Source organism: Pan troglodytes, chromosome 8, assembly GCF_028858775.2.
Source record: "Pan troglodytes isolate AG18354 chromosome 8, NHGRI_mPanTro3-v2.0_pri, whole genome shotgun sequence".
Taxonomy (NCBI): Eukaryota; Metazoa; Chordata; class Mammalia; order Primates; family Hominidae; genus Pan; species Pan troglodytes.
The window spans coordinates 36,333,543-36,352,714 of record NC_072406.2 but is presented as its reverse complement, the minus strand read 5'-3'; the positions used below and the strand labels follow the sequence as shown (position 1 = coordinate 36,352,714).

The 19,172-nt window shown below is 45.1% G+C and overlaps 1 protein-coding gene across 6 annotated transcripts in view; it reads left to right on the top strand.

The window, feature by feature from the left end:
* Positions 1 to 3,225: 3,225 nt before the first annotated feature.
* Positions 3,226 to 19,172, top strand: part of C10H10orf67 (chromosome 10 C10orf67 homolog) — a 150,464-nt gene continuing 134,517 nt past the window's right edge. For 2 of the 6 annotated variants that reach the window (XR_010146820.1, XM_016962768.4), the window contains exons 1-2: positions 3,954 to 4,144; positions 14,868 to 14,988. Coding sequence is in view for 2 of the 6 variants with exons in the window: in XM_016962768.4 (XP_016818257.4) it covers positions 4,050 to 4,144; positions 14,868 to 14,988 (216 nt within the window). In the remaining 4 variants the exon portion in view is untranslated. Of the gene's footprint in view, positions 3,483 to 3,953; positions 4,492 to 14,867; positions 14,989 to 16,555; positions 17,894 to 19,172 lie in introns of those variants that run through there. The other 4 variants (XM_009458059.5, XM_063781463.1, XM_063781464.1 and 1 more) reach the window with 4 other exon arrangements.

Genomic DNA, 19,172 nt, shown 5'->3' with positions numbered 1-19,172 from the left:
CCCCGTCCGGGAGGTGAGGGGCGCTTCTGCCCGGCCGCCCCTACTGGGAAGTGAGGAGCTCCTCTGCCCGGCCACCACCCCATCTGGGAGGTGTACTCAACAGCTCATTGAGAACGGGCCATGAAGACAATGGCGGTTTTGTGGAATAGAAAGGGGGGAAAGGTGGGGAAAAGATTGAGAAATCGGATGGTTGCCGTGTCTGTGTAGAAAGAGGTAGACATGGGAGACTTTTCATTTTGTTCTGTACTAAGAAAAATTCTTCTGCCTTGGGATCCTGTTGATCTGTGACCTTACCCCCAACCCTGTGCTCTCTGAAACATGTGCTGTATCCACTCAGGGTTGAATGGATTAAGGGCGGTACAAGATGTGCTTTGTTAAACAGATGCTTGAAGGCATCATGTTCGTTAAGAGTCATCACCACTCCCTAATCTCAAGTACCCAGGGACACAAACACTGCGGAAGGCCGCAGGGTCCTCTGCCTAGGAAAACCAGAGAACTTTGTTCACTTGTTTATCTGCTGACCTTCCCTCCACTATTGTCCTGTGACCCTGCCAAATCCCCCTCTGCGAGAAACACCCAAGAATGATCAATAAAAAAGAAAAAAAAAAAAAAAGAACTTTGGTTGTGGATGAAGCATGACATAAAACAAGTTTACATAACAGAGCCTCCACCACATAATCATATATTATAGCTGGTGATAAAAGAAAAATAAGCACTTCGCATGTGATGATGCTCTAGAAAGAATTTAAATTACAAACCTAAACTGAAACCTCTTGGCTCTTATTAGACTATAGAACTGATACTACCCAACTGGAATACATAAATTACTATGTTTAGAGTCAGCACTTGACTCTTAATCAAATCCTCATGCTACTTAATCTGAGATGTTATCACTTTTAATAACTGGTAGGCGATATTTTTATATAAATACATATTCTATTTATACCTGTGGTATGTCAGAGAAGCACTTCAAATTTTAAAATTGTGCCTGAAGTCCTATTAACTGAACGAGTAAAAACAATGTTAACTTATGAAATGTTCAATTTTTTAAAATTGAAATCTTTATTTATTTATTTTTTTTGAGACAGGGTCTCACTCTGTCGCCCAGGCTGGAGTGCAGTGGTGCAGTCTCGGCTCACTGCAACCTCTGCCTCCCGGGATCAGGTGATTCTCATGCCTCAGTCTCCCAAGTAGCTGGGATTACAGGCGTGCATTACCATGCACAGGTAATCTTTGTATTTTTAGTAGAGACAGGGTTTCACCATGTTAGCCAGGCTGGCCTTAAACTTCTGACCTCAAGTGATCTGCCTGCCTCCGCCTCCCAAAGTGTTGGGATTACAGGCATGAGCCACCGAATCCAGCCAAAACATTGACATCTTTAAACAATGTTTTCCCTAGTAGTGGTTTAGGAAGAAGGAATAGAGTCCTTCAAAGGCCTAGTTGGTATTTCTCTTGCAGTTGCCTCATGCATGTGCTGCGTGTTTTTCTGCTTTATAGATTACCCCAACTTTGAGAAACATTCATTATCCAGTTTTTACTTGTGAGAAAATAGAGGCTCTGAAATGTTAACTTACTTGCCCAAAATTCTAAATCGAGTAAGTTTCAAAGCCTGTATATATTTAATATTTACTGCAGAGTTCATGAGCTTTCCACTAAAGCCATCAATGAATTTAGCATGTGATAAAAGAGGCCTGGATTTAATATGACAAATGTTTTGACCACATCAACGCCAGTTACTACAGGTGAGAATCTGATCTGAAATAAACAATTTTATAAGCCGGAACACCTGTGAGATAAAATACAGGTAACTGACAAGAAGAGAAGTATTATGTAGTTAACGGTTTCAAAAACAATCATCATCATAGCGTGGTCTCTTAGACACTGAAATCTGAAACTCCTTGATATGCTATAGCAAGGTTTCAAACAAAGATGTTCTGTTCAATGCATGTTTTTGTGGGATGGCGTAACTATGCAGACTATATCAGTCAACAAATGCTGTACAGAGCTGACCAATGACTCATGAAATCTTCTGTGCGATCTCTCTCCTCAGTTTCAAACGATTCATTTATAATTGCACTAGCAAAATAGCCAACAGCTTGTCACATTCTTTACACTGTCTTGGCCCAGCTCTAAACAGATAGGTTTTGAAATTTCAACTTAAAATTTTAATCTTTATTTTAAAACATGTATATACATTGTGGTAAAATATCACTTAGGAAAAAGAAAAGTTATTGTAGATATATAAATTTCTTTCTTTTAAAATACCTTTTGATTATATAATAAAAATTCCCCAAATAAAGTCTGAAGTTAGAGTTTGTAATTAAAAACCTCCAAAGAGTAAAAGTAACTCTTTTTCTCTTCTCTCTTCATCTCCCCCCCAAAAAATAAGCCCTCATAGGAGATGATTTTGGCATTGGTTATGATGTTTTATTGGCATTTGGGGCTTTTAATCTTTGTCTTTAAACATAATAGTAGTGATAATGCTACAGTGCTTTTCTTTTCCTGTTTTGAGCTTCTAAAGCCAGCTAAGTTCTTTTCACTTACTGTTACAAGACAGAGAAGAGGCCGGGCTCTGTGGCTCACGCCTGTTATCTAGCACTTTGGGAGGCCGAGGGGGGCAGATTGCCTGAGCTCAGGAGTTAGACCAGCCTGGGCAACGCGGTGAAACCCCGTCTCTACTAAAAATACAAAAAATTAGCTTGGCTTGGTGCTGTGTGCCTGTAGTCCCAGCTGCTCCGGAGGCTGAAGCAGGAGAATTGCTTGAACCCGGGAGGCGGAGGTTGCAGTGAGCCCAGATCGCGCCACTGCACTCCAGCCTGGGCGACAGAGCGAGACTCCGGCTCCAAATAATAATAATAATAAGAGAGAGAAGAAAAAACTTATTTTTCTGTAGATAATATATTGAAATGCAGATGTAGTATAGACAGTTCTAAACCAGACAATGACATTTTAAAAATAAATTTAGCCAGTCGTTTACAGAAAAACAATGGCAATGACATACTGATATTAGAATAGGTGTCTCCTATTAGTTGACAATGAGTGATACATAATTTAAAACTAAGGATGACAACAGTTTCACTATAAACTCTTATTATTGTAGAAACCTGGTAAAATTGAATTCCACACTAGATGGTATAGTTTAAGACTTAACGCCTCACATTCTGACCTCATTAAATAGAAATCTGTTTAATCTCTGCAAGGAAATATTTTGTCCAGGAATGCCTACGTTTGTGGCAGGTGGAGACAGCTTATTAGGCAGCCTGCTCTCCTCTTATGATGGCCTTGGTCCGGGATCGCAAGGCTCATTATGTCATGAGCATAGTTATTAGATGGGTTCACTGCTTTTCCTCCTCCTTGAGGGGGACCTTTGGCACACGCTGGGAGGCCATGAAAGCCAAGGCCACCGAGCTGTGGGTCTGCTGCGCGCGTAGGAAGCGAGAAGCTCGGGAATTCAAGCCCCCGCAAATGCGCGGGTCCACGAGGTAGGCTGAGCTCCGCGCCTGGGTAGAGGAGGAAGCGAGCAGGGTCCAGGGGCACGGCGGGAGGCTGAAGGGTTATTTACAGGGGTGCAGCTTTCCTCTGGGGTATCGCAGCAGCCTCCAGGCTGTGGGCGCCTTGTGGGGAAGCCTTGAGGCAGGCGGGACAGTGAAAGCGCAGCGGGGTGGCTCGGGAGCCCGCCCCGCCTCCTCCTCCCCCTCTCCACTCCCCTCCTCCCGCGCGTGCTCCCTCCCCATCCTCCTTTCCATCTCTTCCCCCTTCCCCCACTCCTTCCCCCTCTTCCTTCCCTCCACACCTCCTCTACTTCCTTTCCCTCTCCCCTTCCCCCCATCCCCAACCTTCTCCCTATCCCCCTCCTCCCCATCTCCTTCCCCCTTCCCCTCCCCACCCCGTTCCCCACCCCCCTCCACTCGCGGCCCTCCCCGGCCCCCGCCCACGGATTCCCGCGCTTCGCCGGTTACCTGGGAGTCGCCATGGCAACGGACGCCGGGTTCCCGACTCCGACTCAGGCGAGCTAGCGGCTCCGCGGGAGGCGCACGTCCGGGGCTGCAATGGCGAACTGGGGCGACTCGCCTGAGACAGAGGAGTGCCGGAAGATCATGGAGGGCCTCGAGGCCTCTATTGAACAATTCCAGTTCAACCCCAGGTGACCAGCGGGAGAGGCAGCCCCCGCCGGCCCGCCCCGGAGCCCTCGCGCCCCGGCCCTCGCTCAACGCCTTTCCAGGCCCCTTGCTCCAGCCGCTGGGCTTCAGTTTTTTGTTTGTTTTTCGAGGGGATCACTGTCCGAAAAGAGCTGCAGTTTTCACTTCTTCAAGTGTATAGCTGGACACTAAGAGCACGGACTCTGGAGCCAGACTACCCGGATTCCAGAATCTTGGCGACCCTCTCACAGGGGCCGTGAGTTAGGCGACTGACTGCTCTGTGCCTCAGTTTTCTCAGCGGGAAATAATCGTTCATGAATGATGAAGAGTAGTGCCTGCTTCATAGATCATAGTGAATATTAAATGAGCTAATCTAGGACACAGTACCCGTCTTAGTCCCCTCGGGCTGCTGTAACAAAACAACATAGGCTGGGTGGCTTATAAGCAACAGGAATTTGTTTCTCCCAGTTCTGGAGGCTGGGAAGCCCACTGGCAGATTCCAGGTCTGATGAGGGTCCCTTCTGCACAGACAGTACCTCCTGGCTGTGTCTTCACATGGTGCAACGGGCAAGGGAGTTTTCCCCCACATCCCGCACACCCGCTCCCACCCTGCTTTTAGAAGGGCACTAATCCCATTTATAGGGCTCCACTTTCATGACCTAGTCACCTCCAAAGTCCACACCTGCTAATATCGTCATCTTGGGGGTTAGGATTTCAACATGAATTTTCAGGAGACACACTCAGACCATAGCAGAATCATAGAAGTGTTTGCCGATGTCATTATTTGCTATTCCTTGATCCTTGTTTAAAACCCGTCCCTTTCATAATCCTTTGCCCCCTGTGTTCTAGCTTCGTTGTTTATTTGGATAATGTAGAGCTGATGTTTCTGGGAAAATGCAAATTTCTTTCTAAAAACCTTTTTCAAATCAGTAGGTAGCCAGAATTAGCTTAGCTGCTATGGGAGAACTTACCGTTGTATAAGGCAGGGGCCTCATGGTGCCAAGTGGGCCGGCTTAGGGGCAAGCCCCTCACACAGACACAGCTCCAGGGTGAGAAGAAGGGACCACAGGTGTCCTAGCCCAGCAGTGGGACTGACCCAGTGAGGCAACGCTCCTGGGCTCGGCTTCCCAGCTTCACTGTATTCAATGGGTACGTTTGTTAAAATGGGTCAGGGTGCACGGGACCTGGTCTAGTGGTGGTTGTGAATAGCATTTATTAGAGGCAGCACGTGGTAAACACCAGAGGCACACAGCGTCTACCCTGTTCTAGTGTTTGCTGATAGGAATGGTGTCCTGCCCTGGACTCCTTGGCATTCCATGGTGGGGTAGCTCCCAAAAAAAAATGCACCTGCCAGGCTCAAGAGCAGACCGATGGTGCCAGGTGCTCTTTGGCTGAACAAAAGAACCACTGATGCCCATATTCCTTCCTCTTCACCCAAAGTACTAGGGCGACTGAGCCGGTGCCTGGGTGTGAATGAGAGAGGCTCAGGTGCTGAATGTGGTCTACAAAGCAGACGAAAGCCCGGCCTTTGTAGAGTTTGCATCCTAGTCAGGAACTGATGATGAACTAGATAAACAAGTAAACTATGTAATAAGTTAGATAGTGGTTAGTGATAAGGAACAAACCGAACACGGGGAGGGAGAAGAGGAAAGTGAGTAAGTGTGTGAGTGTGTGTGTGTGTGTGGCAAGTGGGGAGGGAGCTGTGATTTAATTTTTGTTTTGTTTTGTTTTGTTTTTTAGAGTCAGGGTCTCACTCTGTCACCCAGGCTGGAGTGTAGTGGCACAATCATGGCTCAGTGCAGCCTTGAACTCCTGGAGTCAAGCGATCCCTCCACCTCAGCCTCCTGAGTAGCTGAGACGACAAGCACACCCCAGCCTGCCTGGCTAATTTTTTTTTAATACAGGGTCTTGCTGTGTTGCCCAGGCTGGTCTCAAACTCCTGGGCTCAAGCAGTCCTCCAGCCTCGGCCTCCCAAAGTACTGGGATTACAGGCATGAGCCACCATGCCTGGCCTGGATTGCAGATTTTAGAAATGGTGATCAGGGAAGGCTTCACTGAGAAAATGACACTGGAGTGAAGACTTGCAGGCTTGAGGGGGGAGCCCTAAGGATCTATCAGGCTAGCAAGTGTTCCAGGCAGAGAGAACACTGGGTAGAAAGACGGTGCCTGGATGTCCTAGGAGCAGCAAGGAGGCCAGTGTGGCTGGAGCAGAGAGGGAGAATAGTGGAGGTGAAGTCAGAGGGAAGGGGGACGGTGCCTGTGGCGTGGGACTTTAGACTACCTTAAGGACTTCAGCTTTTACTTTGAGATGGGAAGCCATGAGGGGATTGGGAAAGAGGAGTGACATGATTTGATTTATCCTTCAATGGGATTACTCTGACTGCTGTTTAGATAATAGACTATAGTGAGGACGAGAGCAGAAACAAGGAAACGAGACTATTACAATATTCCTCGTGGAAGATGACCATGGGGTAGCAGTGGTTGGAGGTCCGGAGGAGACCTTGATGAACAGGTAGAATGGAATTGCCAGTAACCCGGATGGGGAAGATATTGAGATGAACAGGTCTGAAGGGAATATCATAAGCTTACTTCTGGTCATGATATGTCAGCAGTGACTATTAGACATCCATTTAGGCTGTTAAGTAGGTAGTTGATTAGATGAGTCTGAAGTTAAGAAGAGAGGTTCAGCTCGGCTGTATCAGTTTGGAAATAATTAGCACAAAGATGGTGTCTTAAGCTGAGAGCCTTGCTGACATCAGCCAGGAAGTAAGTGTAGTTAGAGAAGTTTATGAGCCATGGGGCACATCAAAGTTCTGTGTTCTTTGAAGAGGAATAAAAGGAAGCAATATTCTTATTTAGCACTGAGAAATATGCCACAGTGAAAGTTTAGCACACCTAATGCTGTCTTCAGTGACTGATTTATTAATAAGCATTTGTAGGATGGACAATTCTAGGATTCAGTGAGAAGAGTCATTGCATTTTATTAATACATATTCATAGGTCTGTTTTCCAAAATAAATTAGGACGTTAATTTTGTATGTAATTTATTTTAAAAAACATAATTATCTTCCCCAAATGCTGTTTTATGCATAACCACCAACTTATTATTCAGAAATAGAATTGCTGAGACTATAAATAAAGACTGTGTAGGAACCACTTAGCTAATTTGTTGTGATGTGGGTTTCCATTCTAGGCAGCAGGGTTGTTAGCTAAAATTAGAGACATTTGGAATTTGAAGGGACACTGAAGAATAAATCTTCCTCATTCAGTTAGATTCTGAATGAGCTGGATCTTTTTGAGTCAGTCACATAAAGAGTTAGGACTGGTGAAATCGGAGAGTCATGGGCTTATCCTCATCAGGGATTTAGAAGAAGAATCTGCCATTTCCAGCTGCCCCTCTGTCGCCCAGGCTGGAGTGCAGTGTTATGGTCACAGCTCACTGCAGCCTCTGACCCCTGAGCTCAAGGGATCCTCTCACTTCAGCCTCCTGACTAGGTGGAGCCGCAGGTGTGTGCCACCAGGCCCAGCTAATTTTCTTTTCTTTTTTTTTTTTTTTTTGTATTTTTGTAGAGACAGGGCTTCACCACATTGCCCAGGCTGGTCTCAAACTCCTAAGCTCAAGCAGTCTGCCCACCTTAGCCTCCCAAAGTGCTGGCGTGAGCCACCGCACCCAGCCTGGACCTGATTTTAAAATATCATATTGTATTATTGTAATATTATGGCACCAGAAGGAATACCTGAAAACATAATTTCAAGTTTCTAAATCATATCCTGAAAAAACATTGGTAAAAACTATTCACACTCCATAAACCACCCATGATAGGTCTTTTGCTTAAAATGGGAAGGAACAGAAGAACATACATGTTCATGCTTAATGAAAAATGTGGCTAAATAGTAAAAAGGAGCCGCTTAGCACTGGGTAGGGTAAAGGATTGCATTTCTAGACTGGAAAAGTGAATCACTGAGATTTGTTAAATGTGCAGTAGTGTAGACTATACAGAAACAGAGTTAGTTCCCATGGCTGTTTATATTTACTATATTGATGTAGCACTCAGGGTCCAGACAGGAGGCAGAAACCTCACTGCTAATTTCAACAGGGACTATTTCCTGTTCTCTGTTAAATAGTAAGAAGGATTTTTAACTAGTAAAAGGCAGTAAGGTGGTAAAAGAAGACTCTAGACAATACACTGATAGCAAACACAAAAAGCAGCTATGACCTCCAGGTCTGAGGAAGAGGAAACAGGGCAGGAACTAAGGAGTTAGAAGACCCGCCCTCAAAGGCTGAGATTAGGAATGATACCTCTTTGGAGAAGACATGGTGGGAGAGAAACTTGCCAGAGGGTGTGACAACTGCTGGTCTGCAGGGATGGCTTGCCCAGTGGCTGCGAAACTTGCTGAAAGGTACAGACAGGTCAAAGTTCCTTACCTAGCTGCTAGATCCAAATGTTCGTTCCTGGAAGTCCTGACTTTTAAAAGTTCTGCCTTTTTTTTTTGTTTGCTGCCTTTTTTCCATTAATCTTTATTACTGGGCACGGAAACACTAAGAGGCACCCCAAAGAATCCTCTGGGTTCCAGACAGAGTTCTCCTTGACTCCGTTGTTCACCAGCAACCCAATTGCCCCTTGGTATTCAGAATCAATCCACTTCAGCCAGTAGAGTGACTCCCTTTTCTGCCTTTGTTTCAGCAGCATAAGGATCACAAAGTGACCAGTCATCAGTGTCATCTAATTCAATAGAATTTCTGTTATGTTTTCTGCTGGAAACATTCTTCCCTTGTGAACTAAGACTTCCAAACCAGCAGATCCTAAAGTTGCAGAGACAGGAAACTATAATTTTGGGCATGAGTTATGAGGCATAAGAGTGAGAGGTGCCTCTTCATTCTTGGACCTATGACTGTAGGAGAGATAGCACCATATACTGTTTCAAAGCATATACTGCACCCTGTGAGACAGAACTGCATTCTTTCATGGATTTGCTTCTCCCAAATATTGCTGGCAGTACAGGTGTGTGCCACCATGCCCAGCTAATTTTATTTTTTTTATTTTTATTTTTTTGTAGAGACAGGGTCTCACTATGTTGCCCAGGCTATTCCTGAACTCCTGGGCTCAAGTGATCTTCCCGCCTCGGCCTCCCAAAGTGCTGGGATTGCAGGCGTGAACCACTGTGCCTGGCCTTAAATGAATCTTCAGTAAGCTATTTAACCTTTCTATTAGGCGAGCCACTTCTGGGTGATGGGTTATATGATAAGATCACTGAATTCCATGGGCATGAATCCATTGCTGCCTGTCTTTTGCTGTGAAATGAGTTCCTTGATGGGAAGTGGTGCTGTGAGAATACCGTGATGATGGATAAGATGTTCTGTAAGTTCATGCTTGGTGGTTCTGGCCAGTGCAGTATAGTCAGGGAATGCAAATCCATATCCAAAATAAATGTGTGTTCCGGTGAGGATGATGGAAGAGGTTCAGTGCTATCAACCTGTCGCTAGGTGGCTGGCTATTCCCTGTGGTTCATGCTGCCACATTGGGAGCTCAGTATTGATCTCTGCTGTTGACTAGTTAGACACTCAGCACCTGTGGTAGCCAGGCCAGCCTTGGTAAGGGGAAAACCACATTGTTGAACTCCTGACACCATGGCCATTTTGTTCGAGGGCCATCAAGCAAGCAGGGGTGGCTGCAAAAGGAAACTGAACGATATCCACAGAGTGTGTCATTTTGCCTAATTATTTAACTACTTTCTCTGTAGGGGATTCCCTTGGGTGGGCATTCAGATGCCACACAAACAACTTTACAGTCTGTGCCCATTTTCAAAGGCTCATCCACAGAACTTTTCCCAGACATTCTTGACATCCATCTCTCAATCTGTTCCTTCCAAGTTCCTGACCATCTTGTTAACTGTTTAGCAGCTGCCCATAAATTAATATCAATACGTAATTCTGGCCATCCTTCATCCAGAAAAAGTAGACAACCAAATATACTGCTTTCAGTTTATTCAGTGAGAGGATTTTCCTTCATGATTGTGTCATTCAGGGTCACTTCTGAGTGTGGCTGTGAGACTGCAGGTAACTACCAGCTGGTGAGGAACCCATCTGTGAATCAGGCTTGAGGTTTTTTCCCTCAGTCACCTGGTCATAAAGAACTTCTCGGGTTGGGTTCTCAGGGCTTCAACTTTAGTAGGCATGGTTCAATTTTTCCCCTCATTAACCTTGACCTTGTTGAGTTGGTGCCTACCAAAGTTCTCTATTTTAAATTTACCATTCTTTTCTTTGGAATAAATTACTATTTTCTAGGTATTACAATTTCCTTTTTTCTAAAACTTATTCTAACCAGCCATGGTCACCAATGATGACTCCTCTCTTTTATTTTTATTTATTTTTATTTTTTGAGGCAGGATCTCACTCTGTCATCCAAGCTGAAGTGCAGTGACACAATCCAAGCTCATTGCAGCCTTAACCTCCCAGGCTCAGGTGATCTTCCCACCTCAGCCTCCCAAGTACCTGGGACTACAGGTGTTTGCCACCACACCTGGCTAATTTTTGCATTTTTTGTAGAGACAAGGTCTCGCCATGTTGGCCAGGCTGGTCTCGAACTCCTAAGCTCAAGTGACCCACCCACCTCAGCCTCCCAAAGTGCTGAGATTACAGGTGTGAGCCACTGCACCCAGCCTGATGACTCCTATCTTAATGTCACTTTTATGATGACTGCCATGTGGTAATTCTCTGCTTTTTTCCTATATTTATTAGAGCTTCCCATCCTCATTTATCTGTTCATTCATTCATTCATTCATTCATATCAGTATGGATTGATGGATTCCTATTTTATTCAATGGGTTATAATCTGATGCTTTCATTATTTATTTTGATGCTTAAATTGTCATATATGGCCAGTGGTTGTTTCTTCCATCTAGTTTCTTCATCATTTTTACATTTTCCCATCATCTTTTGAGCATTTCTTCACTTTATGGCAAACAAAATGTTCCAGGCTCATTTTATACTTTTGCTTTCTATAATTTTATATACTTTTATTCCAGTCTTGGAATGAACCATTTTTTCAAGGAGACTTCATTGCTTTTAGTGGAGGATGGTTTTTAGAAACCAACATCTAGGGCCAGGTGCGGTGGCTCACACCTGTAATCCCAGCACTTTGGGAGGCCGAGGCAGGTGGATCACTGAGGCCAGGAGTTTGAGACCGGCCTGGCCAACATGGGGAGACTTCATCTCTACTAAAAATACAAAATTAGTCAGGTGTGATGGTCCACACCTGTAATCCCAGCCACTTCGGAGACTGAGGCGTGAGAATCACTTGAACCCAGGAGGCAGAGATTGCAGTGAGCTGAGATCACACCACTGCACTCCAGCCTGGGTGACAAAGCAAGACTCTGTCTCAAAAAATATACTGAAACAAAAAGGAGAAGAAAGAAAAGAAACCAACATCTGAGTGTTAGATGTGCTCATCACTACTGGAGTGCCATTCTTCTAGGCCCTCTCATTGGACAGAACTAGAAACAGATATGTATAAATATATGCACATATATATGATATATGTTCACATATATATGTGCACACATATATACACCTACAACTATTTATATATCTATTTATCTATATTTATAAAAGTATGCATTCATACCAATTCTTCCCATTCCCTTCCATTGTCTCAGAGAACTTTCTAGTCTACTCTTTCCCTATGTTTGTAAATATCTTTCCTAGAACTGAAAAACTTGACTTCTGTCATTTTGAGAACATTTACTTACTCATTCAATGTATCCAGTCTCCCACTATTGTGGTCCTCTCCTCTGTCTGCCACCTCTGTGCTGCTGCCCCTGTTCCCCCAACTGACCCACATTCTTAGCCACCAGGCTTGCTGTTCTTCTATGCATGACTCCCAATTTTTTTTATGGCCCCATGTCATTGACCACTATGTTGATTCCTTCACCCTGAGAAGGGAAGAGCATGGAAGACAAAAGAAGGTAGAAAAGACAGTGGTTACATATGATTTTGATAGGTACAACTGTGGGGAGACTTAATCCTAGGCTGAGGGTACTGTTAAGGTACAGATGTATTTGGGGGAACATTTAACTAGCAGATATGTGACACATGAGTAAGTTACATGGAGTGTATGTAATGAGAAATGAGGCTTACCACTACCTCAGAATATATCGCATATTTTTATTTACTTGTTTACTGTAATTAGTATATGGAAAGCTGAAAATTTTGTGGGATTAACTGAAGATCTTTATTTTGAATATCAAGGAGTTTTCATGTTAAATGGCCTTTTTTAGTTGATATTGCTCTGCTTTAATAGTTTTTTCCAAATATGATGAAAAAACTATGACATTTCAAAACATCAGAGTGACAGTAGAAACCACCACCACTGCAGTACTAATAATGAGTAACATTTCTTGAGGGCTTACTGTTGTATGAAGGTTCATTCAAAATACTTCTAAGTATTAACACACTAAATTCTCACAGTAAGTCTATGAAATGGGGACTATTATTTTCCATAAGAGGAAACTAAGGCACAGAAAGGTTTAGTAATTTATCTAATGTCACTTAGCTACAGTATCAGTCAGGATGCTTTCAGCTACAGTTGACAGAAACTGCCAACAATTGCACTTACTCTATGACATTACAGGGAGACTGGAGGTATGACAGGTTTCAGAGCTAATTGAGTCAATGGCTGAGCAAAGTCATCAGTCAAATTTATTTCCATCTTTTTTTTTTTTTTGAGACAGAATCTTGCTCTGTCACCCAGGCTGGAGTGCAGTGGTGCGATCTCGGCTCACTGCAGCCTCTGCCTCCCAGGTTCAAGCGATTCTTGTCCCTCAGCCTCCCGAGTAGCTGGGATTACAGGCACGTGCCACCACACCCAGCTAATTTTGTACTTTTAGTCGAGACGGGGTTTCGCCATATTGGCCAGGCTGATCTCAGACTTCTGACCTCAAGTGCTCCTCCTGCCTTGGCCTCCCGAAGTGCTGAGATTATAGGCATGAGCCACTGCGCCCAACCTATTTCCATCTTTTTTGAAAGCTCATCATCTATGCCCTGGCTGGCCCCCCTTGTGGTCACCTAGTGACTGTGCCAGTTCTTGGCATTACTTCCACCCTTGGCAATGTCCAGAGACAAAGAAGAAACCTCTCCTCTGGTGCCCCCTTTGTAGGAGTCTAAAAACCTTTCTTACTAGGCCCCAACAGACCCTTCCTAATGTCTCCCTCTTCAGACCTGGGTTCTACACCCGTCCCTGGACATCCACTGCCAAGCAGAGTGGGATAACTGTGATGGGCTTAGCCCAGCTTAGAGTTATACTTGGCACTGTGGATATGGTCAACTTCATCTGAGTTCTGTGGGGGACAAATCTGAGGTTTGGCCAGCATGCAAGAAGAGGGGAGTTGCCATGGGGTGCCCCGCATGGGGGTATGCTCTCGTCAGCAGAAGAGGTGGGATAGAAGCACAGACATTCTGCCTTTGGCACCTACACTGAGAAGTCTGATAATTCTACTTGGGCTTTTGTGGTTCTCTTATTTTAGCTGACATTTTAGAAACAGTTGTGGTAAGTTTGATCAAATTGACAGAGTGCATCCAGAAAATTGCCTTCTTAATGCTGTTTGAGATCCCTATCCTTAGAAATCTGTAGAAGGAATTTACAAACACTTGTTCCTGGCCTATTCACATTTTTCAGGAATAATGCTTGAAAATCAAATATAGGAAGGTGGTATGATCATCTTAAAGAAGCAATTCTCAAACTTTTTGGTTTCAAGACCTCTCTGTAGTCTTAAAAAATTATTGGCACCCTCAAAGAGATTTAGTTTATGTTGGTCCTATCTATTGATAGTTGCCAGATTGGAAATTTAAAAGAAGAAAATTAAAATATATTGATTCACTTAAAATAAGGATAAATCAGGTATGTGTTAATAGAAATACCATGTTTTATTTATTTTATTTTATTTTTCTGAAACATGTGCTCTTTCTGTTGCCCAGGCTGGAGTGTGGTGGTGCTTTCATAGCTCACTGCAGCCTCAACCTCCTGGACTCAAGCAATCCTCCTGCCTCAGCCTCTATAGTAGCTGGAAATAGCATATTTTAAAGAAAAACTAGCTGTATTGTTCTAAAACAAAAACTTTCATGAGAAGAGTGTCACTGTTTTACATTTTTGCAAAGCTTTTCCATGCCTGGCTTAATGGAAGAGAGCTGAATTCTCATAGCTGCTTCTGTATAATCTGTAGCCTCTGGAAAACTCCACTGAACATTTGTGAGAGAATGACAGTAAAAAGACAAATAAAATCTTAATACTATTATAAAATTAATTTGATCTCACAGATTTTCTAATAGAGTATCCCAGAACCCCAGGGGTCCTCGGCCCATACTTTGAAAACCACTGTCTTAAAGGATTTCTGCTGAATAGGCCTACGCATAATCTAGAATTATTTCCAGCAGTAGCACAGGCAATAACAGTATGGAAGATATTAAAAGCAGGTATATAAATTGATCATATCTCAGAAAAGTGGAAATCAGATGAGTAACCGTAGAGCAATATGCCTCAGTCCAGGGAATTTGATAATCTCATTATCTTCATTAGCTCCAGATCACAAGAGCTAATTCAGAGGCTTCCTCACCTCACCAACCTCTTAGAATACTTAAAATACGATATGATTTACACAAAAAAAGACGCACTAACATCTATTTCTAAGAAAATATCTATGACATAAAGCACATTTCATTTCCTTTGTTTTCAGACTTAACATTTCAGATGATTTAAAGATTGGCTTTTTCAGCACAGACCATGCCACTCAAACTGATTCCAGTGAAATACTGTCAGTAAAAGAATTGAGTTCATCTACGCAAAAGTTAGCACAGGTAAATCTGAATTTGTTCTGAAACTTCTGAGATAATTTTTGGCGTTAATTGCCTTCATGTTTCTTTCATAGACAAAAGTGAAATAATTAAAATTTTTAAAATGTTAGCATCTTTGACAAACAGCTGAATGATAGCTGTGCTTTAACAAATTATTAATATAAGCTACTAATATTTATGTCATACTTACATATGTTAATTTGTTTAATAAAGTATTTTGTTACTCTGTTGGAAATTCTTTTGACATCTGTGAACATTTTCTATTTATGACACTTTAAAAAATTATCAAACATCTTTGCATATATAATGAATAACTGTGTAACCCACCATCCAGCTTTGTCAAATTTTGACATTTTGTTATATTTTCTTTGATTTTTTTTTTTTTTTGAGACAGTGTCTTACTTTGTCATCTAGGCAGAGGTGTGATCATAGCTCACTGTAGCCGCCACCTCCAGGATTCAGGTGATCCTCCCACTTCAGCCTCACAAGTAGCTGGGACTACAAGTGCATGCCACATTGCCCAGCTAATTTTATGTATGCTTTGTAGAGATGGGATTTTGCCATGTTTTTCAGGCTACTATTGAACTACTGGGTTCAAGCAATCCACCCACCTCAGCCTCCCAAAGTACTGAGATTACAGGTGTGAGCCATTGTGCCTGGCCTGGATCTTTTTTGATTGTAAAGGAACATAGTATTGCATGTACGTTGGAGATCAAGAGTTATTATTAAAAACCCTAATCAATAAAGCTGTTACATGAGGTAGCATACCACGATAAATACTCTTGTCTACCTTGATTTTGTTTTTACACTTGGAAGTCGTTCTATATTGACACATAGAGTTTCCTCATTTATTTCACAAGTACATTAACATCACAAAATGTGCATCATATATTTAGCTTTCCATATTGATGGACATTTTGGTCATTTCTAATATTTTACTGTGATGAATAATCCTGCACATACTCATATGCCAGTAAATCTGTGATGTAAATTCTTAAAAGTGGAATTTCTGAGTCAGAGGATGTATGCATTAGTCATTTTGAAGGAGATTGCCAAATTGCCCTGCATAGAGATTTTACCAATTTACACTCCCGCTAGTAACTTTTGAGGATGTCTCTTTCCTACATATTTGCCAATTTATTGTCTTCTCTTATACTTTCAGAAACATTTTATGATTTTATTCTTTCGTAACTAAGTGTGTCCAAATGACCACGTTCTGGTCAATAGGATTCACATGGGAATGGTCTGTGGCAGCTCTGGGGAACCTTCTTTGAGACACGGTTCACATGCGCCCTCTGTCACTTCTCCCTTCACTTTTTCCCTTCCTGCTACTTTCCATTCCCCTTCCCTTCCCCCTTCCCTTCTTCCCTTCCCTTTCCCTTTCCTTTCCCCTTCCCTTCTTCCCTTCCCTTCTCCCCTCCCCTCCCGGTTCCCCTTCCCTCCAGGTTACCCTCCCCTCCCCTCCCCATCCCGGTTCCCATCCCGGTTCCCTTCCTCTCCCTTCCCGGTTCCCTTTCCTTCCTGTGCCGGTTCCCTGCCCTTCCCGGTTCCCGTCCCGGTTTTCCTCCTTACTCTTCCCGGTTGCCTTCTCTTCCCTTCCCGGCTCCCGTCCCGCTTCCCTTCCCTTCCTTTCCTGGTTCCCTTCCCTTTCCGGTTCCTGTCCCGGTTCCCTTCCCGATTCCTGTCCCTGTTCCCTTCCCTTCCCTGTTTCCGTTCTGGTTCCTGTCCTGGTTCCCGTCCCGTTTCTCGTCCCCATTCCCTTCCCCTCCCGTCCCGGTTCCCGCCCGGTTCCCTACCCTTCCCGTCCCAGTTCCCGTCCCGGTCTCCCCTCCCCTTCCTCTTCCTTCCCGGTTTCCCTCCCCTACCCTCCCTTCCCTGTTCTCTTCCCTTCCCTTCCCGGTTCCTGTCCCGGTTCCCTTCCCTTCCCGGTTCTTTTCCCTTCTCGGTTCCTGTCTCTGTTGCCGTCCCGGTTTCCTTCCCTTCCCGTCCCGGTCCCTTCCCTTCCTGGTTGCCATCCCGGTTCCCATCGGTTCCCATCCCTTCCCGGTTCCCGTCCCCCGTCCCTTTCCCTTCCCCGTTCCCTTTCCGGTTTCCATCCCGGTTCCCGTCCCTTCCCTTCCCGGTTCCCGTCCCGGTTCACTTCCCTTCCCGATCCGCCGCTCACATCCCTTCCCGATCCCCTCCGTTCCCGGTTCTTATCTAGGTTCCCGTCTGGTTCCCTTTCCGGTCCCCTCCCCTCCCTTCCCAAGGTTTCCCTACCTTTCCTCTACCCTCCCCTCCCCTGCTCTCCAGGTCTCTCCACCCCTCGCCTCCCTTCCTGTACGCTCCTTGCTTTCCCTCCCTTCCCAATTTCCCTCCCCTTCCCTTTTTTCCAGTCCCCTTCCCTTCCACCTTCCCTTCCCGGTTCCCGTCCGCTTCCCTGTTCCCGTCCCAGTTCCCGTCACGGTTTGTTTCCCTTCCCGGTTCTCGTCCCGCTTCCCTTCTCTTCGCAGTTCCCTTTCCGGTTCCGTCCCGGTTCCCTTCCCTTCCCAGTTCCCATCCCGCTTCCCTTCCCTTCCCAGTTCCCATCCCGGTTTCCTTTCCAGTTGGTTCCCCTCCCCGTTCCCTTCCCTTCCCAGCTCCTGTACTGGTTCCCATCCTGGTTCCATTCCCAGTCCCCTCCCCTCCCTTCCCCATTTCCCTCCCCTTCCTGGTCTCCCTCCCCTTCTTCTCCCGGTTTCCCTTCCCTTTCCGGTTCTTTTCCCTTCCCATCTCGGTTCCCTTCTTTTTCCCGGTTCCCTTTCCTTCCTTTCCCGGTTCTTGCCCCGGTTCCCTTCCCTTCCCCCTTCTTCTTGGTGTGTCCGGAGTTGGTTCCTGCCGCTGCGTTCGTGGTCTCCCTGACTTCAAGAATGAAGCCGCAGACTTTCTGGTGAGTGTTACAGCTCTTAAAGATGGCACGGACCCAAAGAGTGAGCAGTAGCAAGATTTATTGTGAAGAGCCAAAGGACAAAGCCTCCACAGCCTGAAAGGGGACCTGAGCGAGTAGCCACTGCGGGCGGTGGCCAGCTTTTATTCCCTTATTGGCCCCGCCCATGTTCCATTTCTGTCCTATCAGAGTGCCCTTTTTGCAGTTCTCCCCGCAGTTGGCTACTTTTAGAATCCTGCTGATTTGTGCATTTTACAGAGCGCTAATTGGTGCGTTTTACAACCCTCTTGTAAGACAGGAAAGCTCCCCAAGTCCCCACTGGATCCAGGAAGTCCAGCTGGCCTCACCTCTCACCAGTTCCCATCCTGGTTCCCTTCCTAGTTCCTGTCCCGGTTCCCGTCCTGGTTTCCTTCTCTTCCCTTCCAGGTTCCCATCCCAGTTCCCTTTCCTTCCCGGTTCCTGTCCCGGTTCCTGTCCTGGTTCCCTTCCCTTCCCTTCCCTTCCCTTCCCTGTTCCCGTCCCGGTTCCCTTCCCTTCCCTTCCTGGTTCCTGTCTCGGTTCTTCTCCCTTCCTGTCCTGGTTCCAGTCCCAGTCCCCTCCCCTCCTATCCCCTCCCCTCCCTTCCCTGTTTCTCTCCCCTCCCCTCTTTTCCCGGTTTCCCTCCCCTCCCCTTTCTTCCTGGTTTCCTTCCCCTTCCCTCCCTTACCAGTTTCCCTCCCCTTCCCTTCCCGGTTTTCCTTCTTTTTTTCCTAGTTTCCTTCCTTTTCTTACTTCTTCCGCTAGAGCATGGATCCTACTGTTTGGACCGTGAGGTTGAAACAATATACAGCAGAGTAATAAGACGGAAGAATCTTAGATCATTTCACCTATTGATTGCCAAGGTAGATTTCTAGGGAGAGAAATTAACTTATTTCTCATTTATGCTTCTGTTATTTAGATTTTTTTTTTTTTTTGAGACAGAGTCTTGCTCTGTCGCCCAGGCTGGAGTGCAGTGGCACGATCTCAGCTCACTGCAACCTCCACCTCTCAGGTTCACGCCATTCACCTGCCTCAGCCTCCCGAGTAGCTGGGACTACAGGCGCCGGCCACCACGCCCGGCTAATTTTTTATATTTTTAGTAGAGACAGGGTTTCACCTTGTTAGGCAGGATGGTCTCTATCTCCTGACCTCGTGATCCATCTGCCTTGGCCTCCCAAAGTGCTGGGATTACAGGCGTGAGCTTTATTTTTTGAGACAGGGTCTCACTCTGTCACGTAGACTGGATTGCAGTGGCAGGATCATA